Consider the following 23,856-nt stretch of genomic DNA (forward strand, 5'->3'; position numbering starts at 1 on the left):
TCTTTTTTTACATATTCCACATCAGAAAAGAAAAGGAGCAGGTAGAAGATAAATCTTATGATGGTTGACTATAATGCAGTTTGGACCATATCAAGTTTTAAACTTGCCAATCTCTGAACAATATAATAAGAGAACTACTGCGTAGCCATGAAATAACCAACATTTCACTAAAGGTAGGTCTCTACATCTACTGTACAGTACATAATGTGCTGTATCATACAGCCAAAGTATTCATCAGGCTTCAGCATACATTGAAATATCATCAGAGGGTTCCAAAGTTAATTTGCTGTTAGCCCGGTATATAACCTCCATTCCTATCGACAAGAGAAAGCAGACCTCTGGAGTTGGTGGTAATCCTTTAAGTATACCACATTCTTCATTCCTGTCACAGCTGTTCTTGTCTATTTTCATCAAGCTTTTGCCCTCCCCCTGTCAATCCATGACAGCAGCAGTCATCTCATGCAAAAAAAATGCAAGATACTATACTAAAACGTAATAAACCTTGATAAAGAGTCGTCACTTATCAGCATATATGTATGGTATACACATACGAATACGATGTACACAGACCACCACTGTACAGATATACATATTAAAATAATGAAGTAAAGCATACAGCATACATTAAACCTGTACAGTATATAGGAGGGTCTAGCGCCCCACCAGCTAACTCCATTCTTCTTTTTCTTTTTTTTCCTACATTAGTGCTATTGAACACTCTTTACATCAGTTTGTTGGTTAAAAAAATACTGAAACAAGTATTAAAAAGTGCTTCAGCCGAAACCTCAGCCGAAGCCCGAGCTGGATGGTTTTTGAGTGGTGCAACCACCCCTATAGACAGCTATGTGTGTCCCTGGCTGTGTTCGAGCACGAAAATAGCGTTTGGTTGGTTTTCACCACCTAGTGTCTCTGTTGCACAGTCTAACACACACACACACACACACACACACACACACACACACACACACACACACACACACACACACACACACAGTACACAGGTGTGACAGTACAGTGACAGTACAGTACAGTAGAGGGACCCCCTGGGGACCCTCACACGATAACTCTGTCATTTCTCGACCGTTTATAGGACACGTGACGGCTCGCCGGAACCGGGCCGGCACACTGTGGGTCTGGAACTTCCGGGGACCCCTCCTATGCAGAACATTGCTTATATCTCAAGTACAAAAGAGAGAATATAAAAAGGTGTATTTACTCAAATTTATTGAGAAATCTCTATTAATGTAAGAAACGAATACTGTCAGAATGTGTAATAGTGCCACAAAATTATACAAGGCAGGTAGTTAAAGCTGAAAGGACATTGTTTTGCTCTGCAGCAGGATTAGTATAAGATATTGCATCCATTTTGCATGTGCTGTTGGATGGGAAGCAGAGTTCACTCTGTCACCACACTTCATAGCACTCTCATTCTGTCATCCCACTCTGAAGCACTCTCACTCTGTCATACCGCTCTGAAGCACTCTCACTGCTGACATGCAGTAACTTCAGGCATGTGGCATTTTATCTTAGCACACGCTATAAAACAAGTATGAGGGCTTAACGTCATGGGCAGAGACATTATCAACCACACGTTCCACAACCATTACTTACAGTACTTACAGTGGCACAGTGGTTCATAGGAGAGGTAGCTAGCATCAGTCATACAGCATTTATATTATAAACATATAAAACGTGGAGATGTGGTCGAATGGTCTTTTGGTTTTATTGGACTTTGCTGTGTGTCCATGTTTTTCGATGTTTGCTTGTTTGTCTTTGTCTAAAAAAATAAAGCTAAAAAAATAAATAAAGCTTCTGGTAAGCACGTGGTTCATTCTTTCATCCATCATCTAACACATTATTATAGAACACAGCCAAAAATCCTGAATGTTAATTAAACCTGAAGGTAACAAGACTACTCGCCCCGTTTCTGTTTTCCTCCCAGAATTTTCCCCAGTGAGGGGTGGGAGAGGCTGGACAGCAGACGGCTGGACTTTGAATTTCTCTAACTATAAACTTTCATGACAGCAGAACAGCCTAAGTACAAATATAATTTATGAAAAGCTACTACAGTGAAGTCTGTTCACAGAAGTTGTTGTAGGATATGTGGGGATTATCTGACGAGGTACCATTTGAGGGGGCAAAACCTTACATATACTAAATAATACTAAATTGTTTATAGGTTCAATATAAGTCAAATAATATAGCCTTTCCACAGGAGTATCTTTTTATATTTTTCCAAAAAGAATACAAACAGCCAATAGCATATTACAAAGTTATCCCCCTCACTGGGGAAAATTCCGGGAGGAAAAACGGGCAAGCACCGGGGCGAGTAGTCCAGTATTCAACCTGAAGGGTTAAAATAACACTCAGGACTTCACTGTGCGTGTACAGTTAGCAGCAATTCAATTAGCCTGGCTAAATAAACAAGTAAATAAATAGATAAAACAACAAATGAGCTCTTAAAAGGAATAGCTGTCATGGCGACAGTAATAATAAAATAAAAAACATATATTCCAGAAATTTGTGCAAAATCTTATTAATCATTAATAGCTATTTCAATTCAAAATGTTTCAGTACACAATAAAAATTCTCAGTGTTAACGTATCAATTTATGTACAAATGGAACCAAATGGACCCTTATGGCCATTTGTACCACTCAGAGTAAAATTGAAGGACAACTTTGGTTTGTGTGATGTTTGGACAAAATCTGTAGGAGTAATATATAAAAAATGTGTTTAGCAAAAATCTGCCTCTACAACACTATAACAGGCCGATGTGAAACATTTGGGGCAGAAGTTCTTCCCTGATCTCCATGCCCCAAATTCCATTATTGTGTCAAATGTCCGCGGCCCTCAGTTAAAAATCGCTATAACGATAGAAATCAATACATGACATTTTTCACGACTTCATCTTTTAATTATTATTATTACAAACTAATAAATGAACCCTTGTTGTAACAAAGTTGTCCTTTAACACTGAAGATTTGAATGTGTAGGAATAATGGAGAGCTGGTCAGAGGTTCAAGGTTCACTGGTTGAATTGTTTCAGTTATTCAAGGTTTAACCTTGAACCTGTCTGTCAGTCAGTCCTGAGGTCAAAGTGGGTAGAAAGCAGTATTGAAACAATCAGACACCATACGGTTGTCTTGTATGTCAAAGCCCTCCAGTGCGTCTCCCTCGGCCACAGGACACTGAGCTTCGGTCTCCGCCTCGTCATCTGAGATTGACGGATGAGTGAGGATGATCCGTGGAATCTGTCATGTGATTGCCAGGGAATGGAGCAACATTTGGAAGGAAATCAAAAAGTCAGGCAGGTTGCGACATGATTTGCAGAAAACAAAAACCAAACAATGCAGTTTGCCGGGTGCACGGCTCACCGAGGTTCACAATAAGAAAATGATTATAGCCATCGCCTCAATGGCCTCAAAGAAGTTCAGGGACACACACACACATAAGTGTATTTCTCATTTAATCCACATCACACATGCTTGTGAAAACAAGCAATCTCTGCAGATTGATTGCTTTGATAAGCATGTGTGATTGTGGATTATGGTTTTAAGGAGTGAGATTCATGCCAGAGATAAAATACTTCAAAATAGCGAATAAATTAATTGCTTCAAGTATAGCGGCCTATAATTTGACGAAAATAAGTCGTGCCAGTTGAGAGCCCTGCTCACCGCCATGGTGTGTTTCCCCACTTGATGTGAACGGATTTTCATTGAGTCTCGTGGCCCTCGTTCAAGTAAGGTCCAATTAGGGCCACCCTCCAAATCAGACTGAAAGACATAAACAAGTGGGTAGACTATAAACAGTGATTGCACACACAAACACACTGAATAGCCTAAGACAGGGGGGAAAGCATCTGTGTCAAAGTCATTTTAGTCACTTTGGCTATTCAAAAATAGCAGATCTACAAGCTCATAGCGGGGCTACAGTACTGTATATATATTATACAGTATTATATTATATTTTATATAACATATTTAACTAAAATCTTTGCTTCTGGGGGTCCCTGGAGAAAAAGAAATTGAGATGGGGTGGTAAACACATAAAATTCTGGGGGTCCATGACATGGAAAAAGACTGACATAGAAATAGAAACATACGTTTATTTTAAAAATGTTTTTCCCCCAAAAAACTGATTTAGATGACGGCCTCGGGTTAATTTAATTTCACACAAGAAATTGTATGACATCAGTGCATCACTAAAACCCATGTTAGGCCTGTCATATTTCTCTGTGCCACTCACAATTCCGTTGCCATTGCAGACGACTGCCTCTATCTTCTTGTTGCAGACAACGGCCTCTATCTTCTTGTTGCAGACAACGGCCTCTATCTTCTTGTGCAAATAGTCCACAGCGCTCTCCGCTGCAGACAGCTTGGATCTCAGGCTTCCAGCCTCCTGGTTGCATGGCTGTCTACCCTGCTGTGGGACCTCCATCTCCTGTACAACAGGGCAGTAACATAATACAGTAAGTACATTTTACTTGAGTACTATTGTGTATACTTACATACACATTTTTGAGTATCTGAATTTTACTTGAGTATTTGTTATGTTAATCTATGACTTTCGCTCCACTTCTACAGTTCAAATATTGTACTTTTGACCTTTAAGCCCTATTAAAAATGTAGATTGTAGATTTGGCTATTTCCACAATCTTTTGGCTTTTTGGGGGAAAATGTCAATGCAGTAGGCTAATGCACTTAGCCTAAGTCCTTTTAAAAGCACATACTTTTGAAAACGTGCATTAAAGGAGAATTCCATACTAAAAGGCTTTCTTACCTTTCTTTGTAGTTGTTACGTCCCCACCAAAGAGGTCAAGGTGTTATTTTGTGCAAAAGCTCCTTATTGGCTATTTCCCCTACCATAAGCCCTACATGAATTGCATTGAATTGAATGGGAATTGAATGGGGTGTTATGCTAATTCGCTTATTTCCATCGCTCAAAATTATAATTTCTTTGTATATATCCTCTCTTCATAATGTAAATAATATCCCAAGCGGCACACTTTACTACTTCTTTCGATGGAAATAAGTGAATTAGCACAACACCCCATAGCCCCATTCAATTCCCAATTCAATGCAATGCAATTCATTGAGGGCTTATGGTAGGGGAAATAGCCAATAAGGAGCTTTTGCGCAAAAAAACACCTGGACCTCTTTGGTGGGGACGTAACGACTACAAAGAAAAGTAAGAAAGATAAGAAAGCATTCTAGCATGGAATTCTCCTTTAACTTAGGTGAGGTCCCAATTTGACTGAGCAACTTTCACTTGCAGTGGAGATGGAGTAATATTACTCAGTATTGTAGCCTATCTATACTTGAACTCAAGTTCTGCTAGGGTTGAGTAGACCTACTTTGTCCACCTCTGCAACAGGACTGTCGCGGAGCAGCCTCCTCTCTCGAAGCACTTTCATCTTAATGCAACTCCGAGCATTCCTGAGGGCACCGACTGCCTCCTGGTGCGTCGCCCCCTGCATGTTGAGGCCATCGACCTGGACGGATGGTTTCATGGTTAAACGACACTTTTAGGACTGAGGAAGTAGCAGAGGTCAAGGGGTGGGTAACCGAAGCAAGTGACACACACACCACCACGGATTCTCTGAGTATAGCCATGTCTATTTACAGTCTGGTCACTCACTCACTCGAATAGATTTATCAAGGTGCCAGAGATATCTTTGCTTAAATTATGTTTCATTCCTAGCCACCACCAACCAAAGATAGATTTTATTGCCTTCTATTCTTTTTCTGACTCTCATTAAAATAATTTGGTTCAGACTGAAGACAAGTACTGCATTATCCTTGTCTTACAGTGCCCTCCTATGGTCAGAAGAGGAACTGCAGTGCCCAGTAAAGCCCAGATACATTCATTCACACATTCCATCTGTTCAAGGTTATCAGTATGTGATTGTGAATGTGATTCATATTATTCATAAATATAATTTAATTGTCGCAGTAAGGGAGATTAAAATGATTCCTGACCAACCTCCAGCACTCTGTCTCCAACATGGACCCCTGCCTTTTCTGAGGGGCCTCCTTTTGTCACTCGGGAGATGAAGACACCCTGGAAGGACATGGACACATCAATATGTGTGACACAAATGTGTTTAACACCCTTTTTTCTGTAGCCTATGTAAAACACAGAAAATAAAACCCTAGCAAATATAATTAGCACTTACCTCATCATGTTCTTTGTAAGGTAAAGAACCTTTCCCCCCTGCAATGCTGATTCCCAAGCCCCCCCTTTGGCCAGACACTTTGATCTGTAACTGAAAAGAAAATGTTTAACAAATAGCACCTTTAAAAAAGGTCAGCAATTTGAAATGCCCACAATCAATATAATACAATAATAACATAAAGTTACTCTTAATGGCAGTTGGGAGCAGCTCAATGATTCTTTAGGAGGGAACTTCCCTGCTGCTGCCCCAGACGCGCTCAGTTCCCCCATGGCGGAGGAGATCTTGCTGTTTTGAACAGAGTCTCCATGGTGACTAGTACTACTGGAGCCTGCATTGAGGGCATTGTGTTGCAGCAGCGTTTTGTCTCGTCGGATGTCCCTCTGAGGACGAAATCGAAATCGGCAATGCATCACATCAGTCTCTGAAAACTGTCCCACGCTGTCCTGGAGAGAAGAAGATCAGACACATTTATTTCACAATTGATATAATGCCTAGTGTGTGTGTGTGTGTGTGTGTGTGTGTGTGTGTGTGTGTGTGTGGCCAAATTGTCAAATATTACATAAGAAAGAGACATTGTGAAATATTACGCTCATAAAAGTTTATCTGTGGAATCGAGTCTAACTAATGCCTGAAATTCCAATGCTTGTCAGAGCGGGTCTAGTCTAAAACACAAAAAGAGAAAAAAGAGGGGTCCTCCATACCGCTTGGGGACTACAGGCTAGGGTTAAAAGGAGACATTGATTTATAAAGGAGTTCCAGAGTGGAGGAGCCCGACAGCAACAAGGACACACAGTCACCCTTTGTCTTCATCCTCCACTCAGGGACAAGCAGCAGGTTCCTGTTTGTGCACAGGCTCATAAGGGACCAATCATTCAAACACTTTAATTAAGGGCCAGGCCACGATGACATGCCTTAAAAGTAATCAGCAAAATCTTAAAATCAACCCTAAAACAGCGAGTGAACTAGTGAAGGAAGGTTAAAATGGGAGTGTAATAGTGTTCTCTTCTTCTAGTTTTAGTTAAATACCTAGCTTTTATTTCATTTCACAGCTGTCAGTAGCTCTGACAGTAGATCTGAGACCAGGTATTTTTTTTAGAAGAGGCTGAACACAAAGCAATCTGATGTAAATTAACCACTTAAACCTTCTAGACTTAGTAAACTGGACCTGATTTAGCTCTGTACCAAATCTCTTCGCCAAAAATAGCCGATCTACAAGCTCACAACAGGTCACATTTTGAGCTTGTTGATCTGTTATTTTTCTCCCAAAATATGAATGCTATGGGGTTCGAATAGTTAATGTACAGTTAGCTTTGGTCCATAGCCTTAAGGACTTCCCCTAATGTACAGTACTGTATCTGGGGAAAGAGCACCTAACAAAAAAAATACTAAAAAAGTCTATCTCTATATTGACAAAAAGTAAGTAGAAAACACTGTTTACACATTTATTTGAAAAATCAACTAAATCATCTAAGTCTTAAACCTTAATATACAGTGTCATGCAAAAAAGCTAAAATAATCTACAAGATCACAACAGCTATAAGATCTGCTACTACTATACCAATAATAATGTAATCTTTCCCCCTGAATTGATTATTTTATATAAAATGTATAATTGATTAGTTCAATAAACTGTTGCAGCCCTATAGTACTGTATAAACTAAAGCATGCATAGACTGAATCAGACACTCACCTCCTCAGGTTGCTCAATTTGTTTTGCGTCCTTCTCTGGAGTGGAGCAGTGACTGTGTGTTCCTCCGCTGTCCCTGGACCGTTCCTGAGGTCTCCCCCCTGCATGCAAGTGCAGTTTGTTGGCCACCCAGCGTGGTCCAGAGGTGGGCCAGCTGCGGGACGCTGCAATAGCTTTCCTACACTCCTGGAGACAGTCAGAACAGATCACTCATTGCTGAAGGTTTAGCAATAATCAATACTCGGATATAAAACTTGTTCCAATGACATCCAGTAGCATCACATTTCAGTGCTACTGTAGGTCTATGCCTTCATAATATTATGTTCCTTATAAGTTAATTTGAATATCGTATTGTTAAGTATAAAATAGTAAATTATTAAGTATTATTAAGTATATAACAAATAATAATAATAATAATAATAATAATAATAATAATAATAAATTATAAATAAAATAAAAATCACACTTGGGTGAAGTGAGGCGCAAGATGTATTTATATATTTATTGATTCACATGACGTCATGTGAAGTTTACTGGTGTAAACATAAACAAACAAACAAAGTCCATAGACTTGGATGCACGTAACTCGAGAACCGTTCGCCCCACCGACTTCACGCGTTCCACACCCCCACAGGGAGTGCAGTGCCTGGTGTCGAGTCCGTCGGACCCACAGTTGTCCAGAACCGCCACAAAATGGATCTTCAACTTCCATCGACTCGGTGCTCTACAGCCAGGCACTGGTCTAGTAATTCCAAAAGACAGACATTGGAGGCCTCTCAAAACAATGCAATTTATCAAGGAGATCGATAAAATAAGTGCTAAGAAAAAAATATCTATAGTTGCCTTGGTAACGAATGGTTCCTGAACCATGTGGCCTATAGATCAGGAGCCGATCTCCTGTTTCTATTGTGTGAGGCAGCTTGATGAACAAATACATCCTCTGGACATGATGCTATGTCACAGGGACTTACCCCAATCCAACCTTGGATGCTGATCACTCTAAGCAGGGAGGCAACGGTTACCTTTATTTATACTGTAGCCTTTGGCATGACTCAGCTGGGGATCGAACCCTGACCCTCCAGTCTCAGGGTGGATACTTTAACCAGAAGGCCAATGAGCTGGTAACCTTGGACAAAATCCCTGTTTAAACACTGATGGCAGGAAGTGGGTTAGCAATTCTGCCTTTTCAGGATTTGGATAGAGATAAGGGAAACAAGACATAAGGCTAATCACAACAGTTTAGGGGTCTAGTAACATCTCTGGATCGCTAATCTTATCAGTTTACCTTCCAATATATTGGAAGGAAACAGCAGGGAGAGGGAAGGCATCTTAAGTGTCGGATAGCTTCCTGTTCAAATAGGTAGAGGTGGATAAAGTCCTATACTGCTCCGGAAACATCAGTCTGCAGATAAGTAAATTCATTACCTGAAATGTATTAAACAGCCTTGAACACTAAAAACCTATACACATATGCACAAAATACAATAATTGAACCTGTGTTTCAATAGACTATATTGTATTGATTTACGGCAAGAGTATTCTATTCATATAAATTATTCTCACTTGACAAATATGTATTCATAAATATATTATGTAGCTATAAACTGAACTGCATGGCTCCTTTAGCGACCATTCAAAGAGATAAAATCTAATTGAAATGTTTGCAAAACCAAAAAACACTGTGTTTTCATGGTACCATGGTTCAGTTGGACATATAGTACATAATACTGTATACACATCAGCATAGTTGGACAGACAAAACAAGAGATGATGGGGTGAGGAAATGGATTGGCATGATTCTCATAAATGTATTCATGGAAAGCCAGGTTCAGGCTAAAGTTGCTTTGATTAATTATAATTATATTTGGAATGTAGATCATAAATAAAATGTAGAACAGATAAAATAAAGTTAGATACTAGATATTACACATTTAAATTAATACATTCTAAGACTTCTCTCAATGAAATTCAACTAAACACTGACATGCTACTCAAAGTAAGGAACTAGGACATCTTTAACCTCAGCATTCATAATGAAAGCTCACTCAACACCTAGTGTTCCTATTCTGAAGGAGAACCTTCAGGGAAAATAGCAGATCTACAAGATCAACAATGAACAAGTCACATGTGTCCGATTGTGTGCTTGTAGATTTGCTAGGTTCAGATAAGAGATAGAGAGATAGAAAAGAAGTGAGCCTAGTATAGCCTAAGGAACTCCTGTAAATGAATTTGGTTTAGGTGGTTAAGAATTGGAAAAGTCTGACTAACAAAGTTGAACGAATAATCAAACATCATTTAGTTTTTCACCCATTTTATTGGATCAGTGGTTAAGTCAACCAAATCTCTAGGCTCATTGTCCATGCCTATATGAGATCTGTATTTTGTGCAGCTTAATCATGAAAAGTAAATAAGAAATAAAAAAAGAACCACTTTCTGGTTAACTTATTGCAATCAAATTAAAAACCATTAACCAAATAACAATTTAGTTGACGTACCAATTAAAGGATAAGCTTTTAATTAAGACACTTCACTTTTTAATATTCTAAATGCATCCCCCCCTACTAGATATGGAGCTCACTAGAAACGAGCCAATTAATCCATTGGTGATTCTTTACAGTAGTGTTTTAATAAGCCCTAAATATATACTGTATTGTATGAATAGCAAAAACAGACAAGCTCCCAAGACAAGCTTGTAGATCAATTTTTTTAAATGAGACAATTTCAGAACAAAAAAAAATTGTAAAATATGACGTGACCAAAATAGCAACGCCCGGTTGAAAGTGGAACATGACGTCCCTATTCTGGGCATGTCTTAAATAGGTACAATCTACAAGCTCACAAAGCGTCGCAACATGGCACGTTGTGAGCTTGTGGATCGCCAATTTTCACTGAAGAGATTTGGTGGAGGGGAAAAAAGGAGTCCCATGGGGGACCGCGGCCAACGAAGTATGTGGGTTTTAAGTGGTTAAAAATAAACCTTTTTTTGGGCTGTTTTGGCATCTATTGCATAAACATTGAAAAGCAGTAAAGCACAGCAGATAAAAGTAAGGCAGCCTCGTCACTTCCACTCAATGCCATAAAAGGTACAGCAGGTGTTATGCATTAGTCACTGAATCCATAATTTGTTGATAAACCCAGTGCATATCACACATGTTAACACTAATGTTAAACCAGAGGTGTTGAATATGGACTGAATGAAGATTTAGACTGTCTACTAGTACTTGCCCAATGACAATTATGTGGTCATAATAAGACGTTAGAAACTCCACTTTGTTCATTGATTTACTCTTAAAACTGTAAAAGGGAAAAACATAACGTACCAAGTTCAAAGAACACTTTTAAAAATCTGCAACCGATTAAGAAATTTGCTATACATTTTATTTACATCTCAGCTGCCAAAAAGTATAAAAGTATCAATATTCACACATGACTTTACAATAATGCTTAATCAGTAGGTCCAAGAAGTCCTGGTTTTGTGTATCCCCAAAATGTAAAAAGAAACAGTTGCCCAGTGTTTTAAAAAATAGATATAGAACAAATATATATAATACACTTTTTAACATTATAAAGACTTATAGTGCAACTACCTAATTTATGTTTTTAAGAAAGAGGCCTCTTAAAATCTTTAAAATATCATATTAAAAACGGAAAGAATCTGTGCAGATTATTGCTTTTGAAAAATCATTTAAAACCGTGGTTGTTAAAGTGGGGTCTGGGGATCCCCAGGAGTCCTTGAGGAGGTTCCAGGGGGATTCCCCCACTAAAATTATTGATAGTAACCAATTGGACCATTACAGGTCTGTAACTCTGTAGGCGTGTACAAATGGAACCACATTGACGGATCCATTTGGTTCCATTTGTACACACTCAGAGTTATGGGGGTCCGTGGCCCTATACATACCCAACTGGAGTGCTTTAATAGTCAAAGTTTGCGAACCACCGATTAAAAAAGAGGAAGGCACACATGGCCCTGGTAGAGCGATCATGGGACTGATGATGACTGACGATGAAGGCCTGGAGAAAAGGTGCTGGTGTCCCATGGGTGCAGAGGAGGGAAGGCCACACTGGGGGGGGGGGGGGGGGGATGGAGGTCAAATAAAGGACTGAAGGGGCTGTGCAGGAGGAACATGGTGAGAGACAGGAGGTAAGAACATTTCGAAGGTCAGACGACGTCACACGGTTCACACAGACGTGGTCACTGGGTTTGTAGCATTATTGACCTCGTTTTTGTTGGAGTCCAGGGCTTTGGCGGCGTTCAGGTCATTGCGGAGGTTCTCCACCGCCTTCTTCATGTTCTTCAGCTCGGCGTGGTGAGGTGTGGCCCGTCGCATCAGCGTTCCCTGTGGTGACATTTATAAATGTGGTTTAACGAAAACTAAATTAAAACAAATCTATGATTAATAAAAACTAAGACTAAATGTAACAAATAAAAACTAGACTAAATTTTCGTGAGAGTGTGTAGAAGAGATCCAGTAGAACCAAGACAAAGCATTTTATGTTAGGTTGCGCTAGGGTGTTGCACTCTGAAAATAGCAGATCTACAAGCTCACAACTTGTAGATCGGCTATTTTCATCATGCAACATGTACAATCAGGCATTACTACATCAAGGCCCGCCAAAATACATTTGTCAACCAAATCAACTGTAGATTTAGTTGACTAAAAACTTTAATTTAGTCAATGAAAACTAGACTTAAACATTCCAGATGACTAGTATATGACTAAAACTAAATGAAATTGTATTCAAAAGACTATGACTAAACCTAAATTGCTGTCAAAATCAATACTGATGTGATTTTAATTTTAGTAGTAGATTATACAGTAGGGCTGCAACCATCTTTTTATGGCGATCATTTCTTTTTTTATGTTTATATATCAATGTGAAAACGTTAAATTAAATAAATAAATTGATTAACCACTTAAGCTCCCACCAAAGTCTGACGTCACTTCCGTTACCCCCTTGTGTCAAGAGTTATTTTCCACATTCTAAATCCCATTTTTAACATAAAAACATGAGGTAGGCAATTTTACTCATCTGGATATGAAGCATCAACTGATGGTGAAAAGTTACTAATTTATAAAAAAAAAGTTAGAAAATAATAAAGGGCCGCCTATACATTGACTACAATTCCCAGGCTTAAAAATGACCTAATGACTACATCTCCTATTACACATGTCCAGATCACAGCACTACTGTCACACATACTCAGCGGCACTATTGCATTGGATTCTTTCTTCTGTTTTTTCCCCTGCCATGAGTTCCCACAACATATGGGTTGGATAAAGGAAGAAAATAATCTCTGTAGCAAACAAAGGCTTATGATATTAAAGGCGCTGTAAGTGATATTTATACATCAAAATATGTGTTAAATAACACTACATTCTGATAATAATCAGTCCAGACACGTTTGTTCAGGAGGAGAGGGGTCACCCCAACTCATAAAATAAAAAAATTCAGGTCGGGATTTGTTTTACAAATTTTATACAATCAGGAGAGAGAACTCATACAAGATAGTATAGGATATGTAGGTAAGTGACATTGGAGGTAATGAAAACCAAATTAGCAGACACAATTGGAACTGGAACAGGAACACTATAAAATGTAAGCTGAGCTTTGTGGGGTTCTCTCTCCTGACTGAAAATAATTGGCATCCATTTGAAAATTTATTTTCTGTTCACTGTGGAGATAGGGAGACTTCCGTTTCTGAAGAAGCACTTCATAAACATTTAAAATGTTAACACTTGTAATTTATGTCATAACAAAATGTGGAACACAGGGCTCATTGAATGCTAAGTCACTTCCGGGTTTTAGGACTGCAAAATGCAAAACAGTCTCTTCTCTCCACACCTTGTTTTTCACAAGGTGCTGCTGACAGCCTGCAGCCTTCCATGTGAATATTGGCTTGTAGTTTCAAAGGACACATTAACCCATCAAACACCCCTGGTCTAGTCTTGCGGAGCCAGACAACTATTCCACAATCTCTGAAAGCTATATAATGTGGACCTACACCTTCCGTTCACGAAAATATATATATTTATTATTTTTATAAATATCCTTATATTTAATCTTAATTTCTACTAAGCAGCAAGCTAAACTCAGCAACACAAGTACGGAAACGTAACTTTGGTCCATTATTTCTCCACTTTAATAATTCCAATTGGTATTGTATTTTATATAATTTATTATTTTAATGGTTGATTAGTCACCTTTACAACAAGGTATAGCTTGTAAGGATTGGGCGTGGAATGAGCAATAAAGCTAAACGTGTGGGTAGCGCCTCCAAGAAATTTGCCAAAATGGTAAGCGGTTGGTATTGACCCTTGCTTCATTAGAGAGAAATAATGGACCAAAGTTAAGTTTCCGAACATTTGTATGCTTCGATGATTTTAATTTATATTAAGATAGATCTACGTGACTGAAAAGACGAAACGGAAGTGGGGAGCAGGCTTCACATCTGCTTTATATTTTACTCATGATCAGACTCAAGAGCTTCCGTGCTCCAGACTGTATGGGTGGAAGAATTTGAAAATTATGTGAGGCAGTCTGGCCTCGTGACACTACCCCTGGTCTAACCTTTTCGTCATCATCCTCATCGTCTTCCTCCAGGAAGTGAATGGCACTGATCCTGTTCACGGCGTGATTGTCCCATGTGTCGTCCATCATGTCGTTAACCAGGCTCTCCAGGGCTCCAGAGCGGGCAAGATTAGCAGAACCTGGAACAGCATTTAAATATGTCATGTGAATAAATGTCTGAGGCTATGAGGTCAGTTCTTATTTGAATAATGCATACATAAATACACTCCATAATGTAGAATGTTTTAGGGGCACGATAGCGCATATTTTGTCGTGGGTAAATTCAACATATTTAGTTATGAGTGGTTCTCTGCAATCTGCCAAATCCAGATATGAAGGCGGTCCCATGACAGTGCTCATAAAGGAGCTTGAAACTGCCAGATCACAGTTTCAAATCCCAGCTTAGTCACTGGCTTACAGCAAGACAACCCCCCAGCCCCACTCTCTCTTACTCACATAAGCTGCCGCCCCCCCCCCCCCCCCCCCCCCCCCCACACACACACACACACACACACACACACACACACACACACACGCTCCCCAGCTTCGTCTTAGATCCTCATTTAATTTAAGTACAGGTCATAAAAATTCATATCTTAAAAAGAAATAATCACATTACTGTATATATAAATAATCCAACTGTATTATGGTATTTCTTTTTGAGGGAAACTCAATTGCATCGTCGAGCATCATAAGAGGGAGATGTGTAATCGTTTAGCAACGAATCAAACCCATCAACAGAGTTCAGGTTGAGGATAATGACAAAAAAGACAATAGAACAAGCAAATGAGGCACTGGCAGAGATTGCACTCAGCTCAGCCAGCATCTCTTCACCCACTGGGCGAGCTTTTAATGGCAGCAGCCTGCTAATCCCCTTTTGTTGTCAAATAATTGTGTTTCTGGAAAAAAAACATAGGCAAGGACCAGGGTCTCAAGGCACAGGGGAGGTACTAGCCTGTTAAAGGCACCGTGCAGGATCTTGTAATCGACATGGAATTGAGGGAAGGATCAGAGGGCACAGCACAAGCTGTGCTTCTCCGAGCACATCATGTGATAATGTGATCAGAACCACAGGGCACTTTGAATGTAATGCTCATGGAACGTGCCAGGGCCCATGCACAATATTACGATGAATGAATGTCAAAAGCTTTGGGATTAAGTATTTTCACTCCGGAATGAACATTATGTAGTAAAAGCAATACAATGATCACGTATTCATAAGTAACTAGAAGAAGTGCCCAGGTCTCCACCAGGATTGATATTTGGATAAAATCTGAAGGATTAATATAAAATAAAATAAAGTTGCACATAAATGGGCCTCCTGGTGGCGCTCAAAAAGGCAGAATTGAAAAATGCAGGCCAGATGTTTTGCACACAAAGTTTTATGCAGATCGGTGCATGTAAAGATGTGACTTGGCATGTTATAGCGCCACCATGAGGCTGATTTGAAAAAGGTCAAGTGGCATTGCTTCCTCAGCCTAGTGGGAATATCAGGGAGGCAGTGAAGCCAATAGTGTTGTACATTGCCACACTAAAAAGGCGAGCCGTATAGAAGACAGCTATATGTATTATATCTGTAATATTTAGAAGTAGGCACACAGCACCTTCAAAAGCACATCAGAGTGTGCCATAATTACTGGACAGATTTACCCTATCTACTTTTCTTGTTATTATATATTTAAAAATAATATTGTTGCTACAATATTGTGGAATCAAAACCAAAGAATCTCTTTATATTATGAGATGTAACAGATCAAATCTTGAATCTTGAACCCTGTTGTGGACAGCTTGGTCCACAACAGCTCTCATTTATGGCTATAAATAACCTCATAGTATGATATTTAACCATGACAGCTGTGCAATTTAGGTAGGACAGGTATATATTTATACATACTGTATATATGATAATATCCATACCTTTGTGGTCAGATTCGCAGGGCTGCTGGGGCAGCAGTACACAAGTGAGCACCTTCTCTCCGGACTCAGATCCACATCTGTCTGGAAGGTGAGGAGAGGCTGCGACTGATTCTCTGACAACCACAGGGCCTTAAGACGTAATGTGGTCAGGGACATCGGTAAGTTGACAAGCCTGGATACAAAGAGCAAATATTGTATGAACCAAGTTTTTCTTAAAGAAATGATGTGACATTTGTGTTATGTTTATAGTGTTAACATAAAATGAAGCAGGGGCTCGCAACTCATTTTAAGATGATCCAAACTTTATTTAGCGACAGGCAGGCAGAAAATACTAGTGTTAACATATCCATTAATTAAGATCTGATGTTGCATGATATAATTTGAATTATGAATACATTCTCAGCATCATCAACATGATTAACACTCTGGCATTTGTTGTAGCCAGACATTATCCAACCAAGGGCAATGACAAATGTGCAATGAACCAAAACACGGGGAAGAAAACAGGACAGGGTGACTACGTAACGACAAAGCAAGCCTCCCTACACTGTCAGGAAATTACAGGACTACCTCACTGAGAATAATATTAAAAGTTTGTATTAAGGCCCCGGCCGGCCTAGCGGTCCAGGCACGCAGCACGACCTTTGCTGCGTGTCACTCCCATCTCTAACCCCCCATTTCCTGTCAGCTTACTGTACACCATCAAATAAAGGCCCATATATATATATATATATATATATATATATATATATATATATATATATATATATATATAAAGTATTTATGTGCCTGGGCCATGGCTCAGTGGTCCAGGCACCTTGGCTGGTGATCCAGTCTGGCAGTGTTCGACTCCCGATCCCGATGGCTTTTACTGCATGTCTTCCCCCCATCTCTCTCCCCATTTCCTGTCAGCCTACTATCTGTCCCTCCATCAAAAAATATAAAATAAAAGGCAAAAGCCACAAAAAAAAAACTTTAAAAAGTATTTATGTGCTGATCAAATACTATTTTCTCACAGTTTGCTTCAGACACCAAATATAACTTTGAAAAGTGTAATATAATGTGAAAAGTGAAAGCCTCTGCTCATGTTGGGTGGTAAATATTTCATAAATTCATATAAATATCACACTACGTTTCACCGCATTTAACCGTGGACCATTCTATTAAAAAAATGCCCAAATGCATCATATACCCCCCCCCCCCACCGCCCCCCCCCCCCCCTTTCCCCTCACTGTATAGTATATGTATCCTTTTTGCTTCCTATATGATGAATTCCTGTTCTGTTCTTTAACTACATAGAAATGTCTATTTGTATGTCTCTAAATGTTTTGATGAATTGAACAATGTGGACCCTGTTGTAAACAAGTGTAATGCTTAATTGGGTCGTCCACTCACAGTTAACAGTCTTTGTATTGAGTTTGTGCTTGAAATGTACTGTAATTCTACAAACTGTTAATAAATATTTCAATCAATCAATAAAAAAACAGACAGCATTTATCCTGTAATCTTTGTCAATAGTACTGCAGTCTTGTAATGCTCTTCTGTCAATTAAGCAATTAATTTGTATGAATATTAGAGGCGCTCCGATCAGGTTTTTTGCGAGATCACAGATAGTTCTTCCTCACGATTGGCCGATACCGATTAGGCGATTACCGATAGTATAAAAGATTGGTTTCTACAGATCGGGTCATTTGCAGATCAACGATCAAGTCCTTTGGAGTGAATATCGGCTGATCACCGATCGGTGGCAGCACCTCTAAATAAATATGAATTCACACTATGTTTCACCATTTAACCATGGAGCATTGCATGTGTACACATTTACAAACAAATGCTGAATTGCAGCCATCCCCAATATGTATCATATATTTCTCCAGTAATCGTTATCAACAGTAATTGTAATACTCTGCTTGTGGAGTTCATTCAAACAATACCATCATTCTACATTCATTTTGCACATTGTTTTTCTACACCAGTGCAGTAGAATTCTACATGCTATTGCAAATTTACCTATCAAACAACAGAGATCAATTTACCTGTTTCCAGAAACATCAAAGACATGCAGCTCTGTGGCTCCTGACAGCTCTGAAGGAATCTTTGTCAGCCTATTTTCTCGTACACAGAAGACATTAAGACTACTGCAACCTCCAATCTAGGGAACATACACAGTAAACAAGGAGGAACACATTCATAATTATTTCATAAAGTCAATGAGAACACAAGTGTATCCGTTAAAGTGTATTTTTGTCATGACTCAAAAGGTTTGCTAGTTTTGTGTGGTGTTTTGGATAAAATAATATAACAAATTATTTATTCTTTATCACAACTGGGGAATACAATGTCCCATTTTGGTTGATTAATACAGCTTGTTGTAGAGAGGCTTTGGCTGTGCAACAGATCCATCAATATATTTTGGGTCATTCAGTTTGAGGGTACGGACACACCCCTAACTTTGCCTATGTGGCCGTCTTTTTGCAATGGTTTTCAACGAGAACGAAAAGCTTTGTTGCCATTGCACAGCTGTCTTTTGCAAAAAGACAGCCACATAGGCAGACACAAAGTTATGTGTGCCCGTAACCTAACAAAAGTTAGACAGAAAACATCACAAAAGCTTTTTTCTAAACTAAAGAGGCTTCAAAAATACTGGGACATAAGAAGCCCAAAATAATTCTTATCACACTAGCAGCAGCCTACAAAGTGACAGGAGACAAGCCATTTATCTTGGAAGATACAAACTAAAGCCCAACACCTGCTTGATGAGCTACAAAATAATTTGAGTTGGTTTAAACTTCCTACAGTGCTCCCAGGATGCAGTGAAGTGTAAATCAGTGCTGTAGCCTAGGATTTTTCAGAGGGTATACCATAATAATTCCCTGCACAGAATGTGGACGTCTAGGCTATACGCTTGCGATCCCGTTTCCATTATATTTTTCTCACTCATAGCTCCCACACACGAGACCCAGGCTTAATGATATCAGCGATTGTCTCAGAGTCACTGTGAAGTTTTGCTCAACAGTCTAGCTGAGCAGGCTTTGTCGTTTTGTAGATTTTGTCGCGGCTAGTGTGAACGCAGCATCACAGTCTATTCTGAGCATGTAGGCACTTTACCCTACCATTACTGACCTTAATGGCTGACCAACTGAATGTCAATAGGAAACGGGACATCAAACTAAAATTAGGTACAATTAGGCCCAGTAGTTAGCATAGACAGAATGACGTGCAGCAGACCAATCTATTCATCTGCTGGGCTCTGACGTCTGACCTGAGCAGAGTATCCATACCGTTGTGGTTTCATCATGCTAAACAGAGCTGGCTAAGCTTGTGTATTTACAGAAATAATTAAGCTACAGTACGTTCAACCTGAGTTACCCGACCCTGTGAGGGGTACTGTAGCCAAACAGCAACCAAAACAACAGAATGAATCATGTACAGTAGACACTAGTAGACAAAGAGCTTGACTGCCACCTCAAAATAAAATAAAAATCACTTTATACATAATCCAGGATTATCTCTCTTGTATCTGATTGCATGTTATTATGTGATATCTGCACAGATATTACACAGCCTAGGACAAGAGCAGGACTTCATTGTTAGTAGTAGCTAATCAATAGAATCCATAAAAATAAAGCCAGTGGGTCAAGTTGCTAAACAGTACACAGCAAACATGTTCAATACTTGGGTCAGGCTATCACTGTTAGAAATGTCATGCGATTTTCATGGTTGGAGAGACAGTGACACCACCACCAATTCATTATCTAGGCCAAGTGCGTTGGACTGTTATTACACTGCAGTCTTTGCATCATTGAGACACAGGGGCATTGTATAACCTCTAAAAAGGCCTTTCAGATTAAGCTTTAACCCAGGCTCGCCTTCACTTTAACAGACAAGAGGTCATAGAAGAATGTCCCATACAAATTAAATAGGAACAATCAGCCAGAGCTGAACAGGCCAGAGAACTCGAGACGATAATGCAAATAGAACGAGAGAGAAAAACAAACAAGACTTTCTATTATGCCTCAAACATGTACCGGTACATGAAATTCACTCCATTTCAATATTCATTTAGCAAACAGCTTAATAAAGCATGAAAGCATCCCATCAGGGTGAAAGTTAAAACTATATATGATTAATCTACAGTTAAGGCATGGCAAGTTTGTTCAACAAGGCAAAAGAAAGTTTCATAGTCTCATAGTTTCATCAAGTAGAGGAGAATTGTGTAAATAATTTCTAACTTAAAGGGATATTTCACTTTCAAACATGTTTGGGGTCATTTTAACGTCTACTTGGGCTTTTGTGAACACCTCAGACAGTTTTTAAGTTGTTTGATTCAGAATTTAGATATTTGATATTAATTTTAACAGACACAACCCTTCTTATACAAACCCATTGTAATTTCAACTCCATTTTAAAGATGTTATATTAATTGGTTCTGGTGAGTGGTGACTGATATTGTCCTTCTAATGTGATTTTGACTATTTTCATTATTTTTTCTTTTTTTCATTATCATTATTTCCCCCCCCCCAAAAACACGGATTATTAAATATCTAAATACTGAATCAATCAACTTAAAAACTGTCTGGGGTGTTCACAAAAGCCGGAATAGACGTTAGAATGACCCCAATCATGTTTGAAAGTGAAATATCCATTTAACTTGTACTAGATGACCATGTTTGAAGGCTTCAGAACATTCACTGATATTTATAAAACAGCGACTTCAAATGGCACATTGTGATTGGCCAAGAGGCACTCGGAGCCATGCAAATAACGATAATACCGTACACCAACGGGTAAATCACTGGTAAAAGTGTCACTTCGTGATACCATGTGTAACATTCCAGCTGGGGTTAAGTTGCCTATAGCAACGATGCACAAAGGGGAACTATTTCAGATTGCAGAGGGCTTATGGAGAGAAGACTTCCACACACCCGGTAAAAGTGTCACTTCGTGATACCATGTGTAACAGTCTAGTTGGGGTTAATTTGCCTATAGCAAGGTTGCACAAAGGGGAACTATTTCAGATTGCAGACGCGGTAGAGAATTTGGAGCAGGTGCGATGGTGACGAGGCATACAACGTAGGAGAAAGGAGGGACATCCGCACACCGCCAATTTCCAGGTTCAAGAGCATTTCTTTTAAAGAGCAGAGAGAGCAACGTTTTGGTCTTGCGAAGCCTGAGGAAGGTCGCAAGACCAAAACGTTGCTCTCTCTGCTCTTTAAAATAAATGCTCTTGAACCTGGCAAGTAGCGGTGTGCGGGTGTCCCTCCTTTCTCCTAGATTGCAGAGGGCTGAAAGCAACAATATTTAGTACAATGGAACACTACTAACCTATATCAAAAATAAAGATTGAAGTTCAAGTTCAATGCTGTTGCATAAATGCAATAAAACACTTGAGGTTGCTTGCTTTATGGAGGTTATTGGCACAGCAGTGTTGGGACATATGAAGAGATAAAGCACTTATTTTTGTGTCTTGTGCTTGATAAATTGATTGGATACTTTATTAACAAGATTGTTAACAGTACAGGTAGTACAGTCAAAGGTTATGCTAAAAGCATCAAGACACTCTTGATGAAGGTCCACTGGGACCAAAACGTCTGTCAATTTAAATAAAAAGCAGAGGCTGCTGAGCAAGAGCAATGTACAGGATCTTTGTTCATGAAAATATTTTGTTCATATTTGCTTCAGTATTCAACGTCCAAAGCACCTGCACCCGAAAGAAGTGTCTGTGCGAATACTTGTACCCATTGTCACTAGCTCTTTAGTGATATATGCAATTATAAGTTATGATATGCAAATCCTACCTCTTTAGGTAACGATGATAGTTGATTTCTATCACAGTTAAAGTTGGAGAGCCGCTTCAATTTTCCAACACTTCTAGGCAAACTCTGTAACAAACAAACAAGTAAATCAAAAATAATTCAATAAACATCACAAGGTAAAAAATTCACTAAACAGTACAACTAAAACACTGTCAACAGTCTGTGTAGACAATTAAAGTACATTGTTATTGTAATACAGCACAGGCACTCACAATGTTTACAGAGCAAACATTTTAAATTGGAAGGTGGGGGTGGAAGGTTTGGGACTGAAACTGACGCGACCAGGCTTTTCCTCCCTGATCTCAATAACCAATGTGTTACACCCCCTTCTGTGACGCACGCGGAACTGCTTCGCCCCTAGTCATGCGTCACATTCCAGGAGGACACTGCATTGCCTGGCTTTCCTCCATGGTGGGAAATATTGCTCGGCACTGGCATTGCCTGGAGGGTAATTTACGATTCTGTCCCCATCAGTACATAAATTGAATGGCACCGTTTCGGCTCTAGCGGCCTTCGCAACGTTCGGCACGGCTCAGTCAGCAGGTCCTCTAGCTGCTCAATCCCACCAGAGACTCCCACACACACCTCCATCATTGTAGCATTTTCCTAACTACTGCTGTAGTATTTTCTCACCATTTGGGCTGATTGGGATAATTCTTTTTTTTTTTAAGTCTTAAAATTATGCCTAAACCTAATCTTAATCCAATTAAAATAATATGCTGCGCGTATTAGAAGATAAATGAATACTGCGATGAGAAGGATAGGATCCCGAGGCACTGAGATTGAAAGGCAAATGCTTAACGGGGATCTCTCTCTAGGTCGTCCTCAGACGAGCCTTTCATCGTCACTTCCAATCATCCCGGTTCTCCATATATCCGGCCAGCTCGATGGTGCTTTGCGCTCCTGCATCTTTCTTGAGTACATCCACATTATGTTAGTATGGGACGTCCTCGTGACCGGTGCCCAGTGTTGGTTCCCACAGCACCAGTTTGCTGACTGGCAGCGCCTGGTGTCTTTGGCAGTGTCCTGCAAGTCTCATTCTCCTGGCTGCTATTTTGTCGCTCACCCTCAATATTCCAGCATACAGATTCACCGGGATGCCACTGTGCCATTTCGTTTACCCGGGGTTATGGAAGTTCCGCATGCGTCACAGAAGAAAGGGGGGGGGGGGGGGGTCTGTTACTGAGATCGGGGGAGGAAATGCCTGTTCGCGAAACGGACACCTAATCAGTTTCTATTGACATTCACTGCACAGGTAGAACCGACTGTGTTTTAGTGTCTATAGCATGCTCTAGGTCAGTTATACAGTAGTCTCTCGAGACAGACTGTTGACTGAGTCAAATTCAAAGGAAAAGATGACACTGTTTTTCCTTTATTTTTTGACGATGGGTTCTCAGATTGGTTATATAGTAATCCATCTAGGAATTATACAAATCTCTGAGTATCTGTGTGTGTGTGTGTGTGTATCTGTGCTTTGCCTATCTCGAGACTGGCCAATTGTGTTTATAGACAATTGGATTCGAAACCCTAGACTACACGGTGGTGGGCAGGTACCTTAACCCGGCCTACACCAACCGAGTGCCCATCAGAGGAACCAAGGAAGTGCAGTATAGACGTCTAGAGTCTCTGAGTTACCGGTACCGATACCGGGCCCTGCACTCCCTACGGGGGTGTGGACCGCGAAGT

General features: G+C 39.7%; 1 protein-coding gene across 1 annotated transcript in view; it reads right to left on the reverse strand.

Moving 5' to 3' along the window:
* Nucleotides 1-10,166: 10,166 nt before the first annotated feature.
* The window catches only part of lrrc1 (leucine rich repeat containing 1), a 32,590-nt gene continuing 18,900 nt past the window's right edge, over nucleotides 10,167-23,856 (reverse strand). Inside the window, 6 exon segments of the mRNA XM_083775260.1 lie at nucleotides 10,167-12,204; nucleotides 14,438-14,577; nucleotides 16,355-16,423; nucleotides 16,426-16,526; nucleotides 18,391-18,506; nucleotides 22,153-22,236. Of these exon segments, the coding sequence (XP_083631386.1) occupies nucleotides 12,046-12,204; nucleotides 14,438-14,577; nucleotides 16,355-16,423; nucleotides 16,426-16,526; nucleotides 18,391-18,506; nucleotides 22,153-22,236 (669 nt within the window). The 3' untranslated portion in view covers nucleotides 10,167-12,045.

The sequence above is a fragment of the Protomyctophum parallelum genome (assembly GCF_964188405.1).
Source record: "Protomyctophum parallelum genome assembly, chromosome: 10".
Classification (NCBI taxonomy): Eukaryota; Metazoa; Chordata; class Actinopteri; order Myctophiformes; family Myctophidae; genus Protomyctophum; species Protomyctophum parallelum.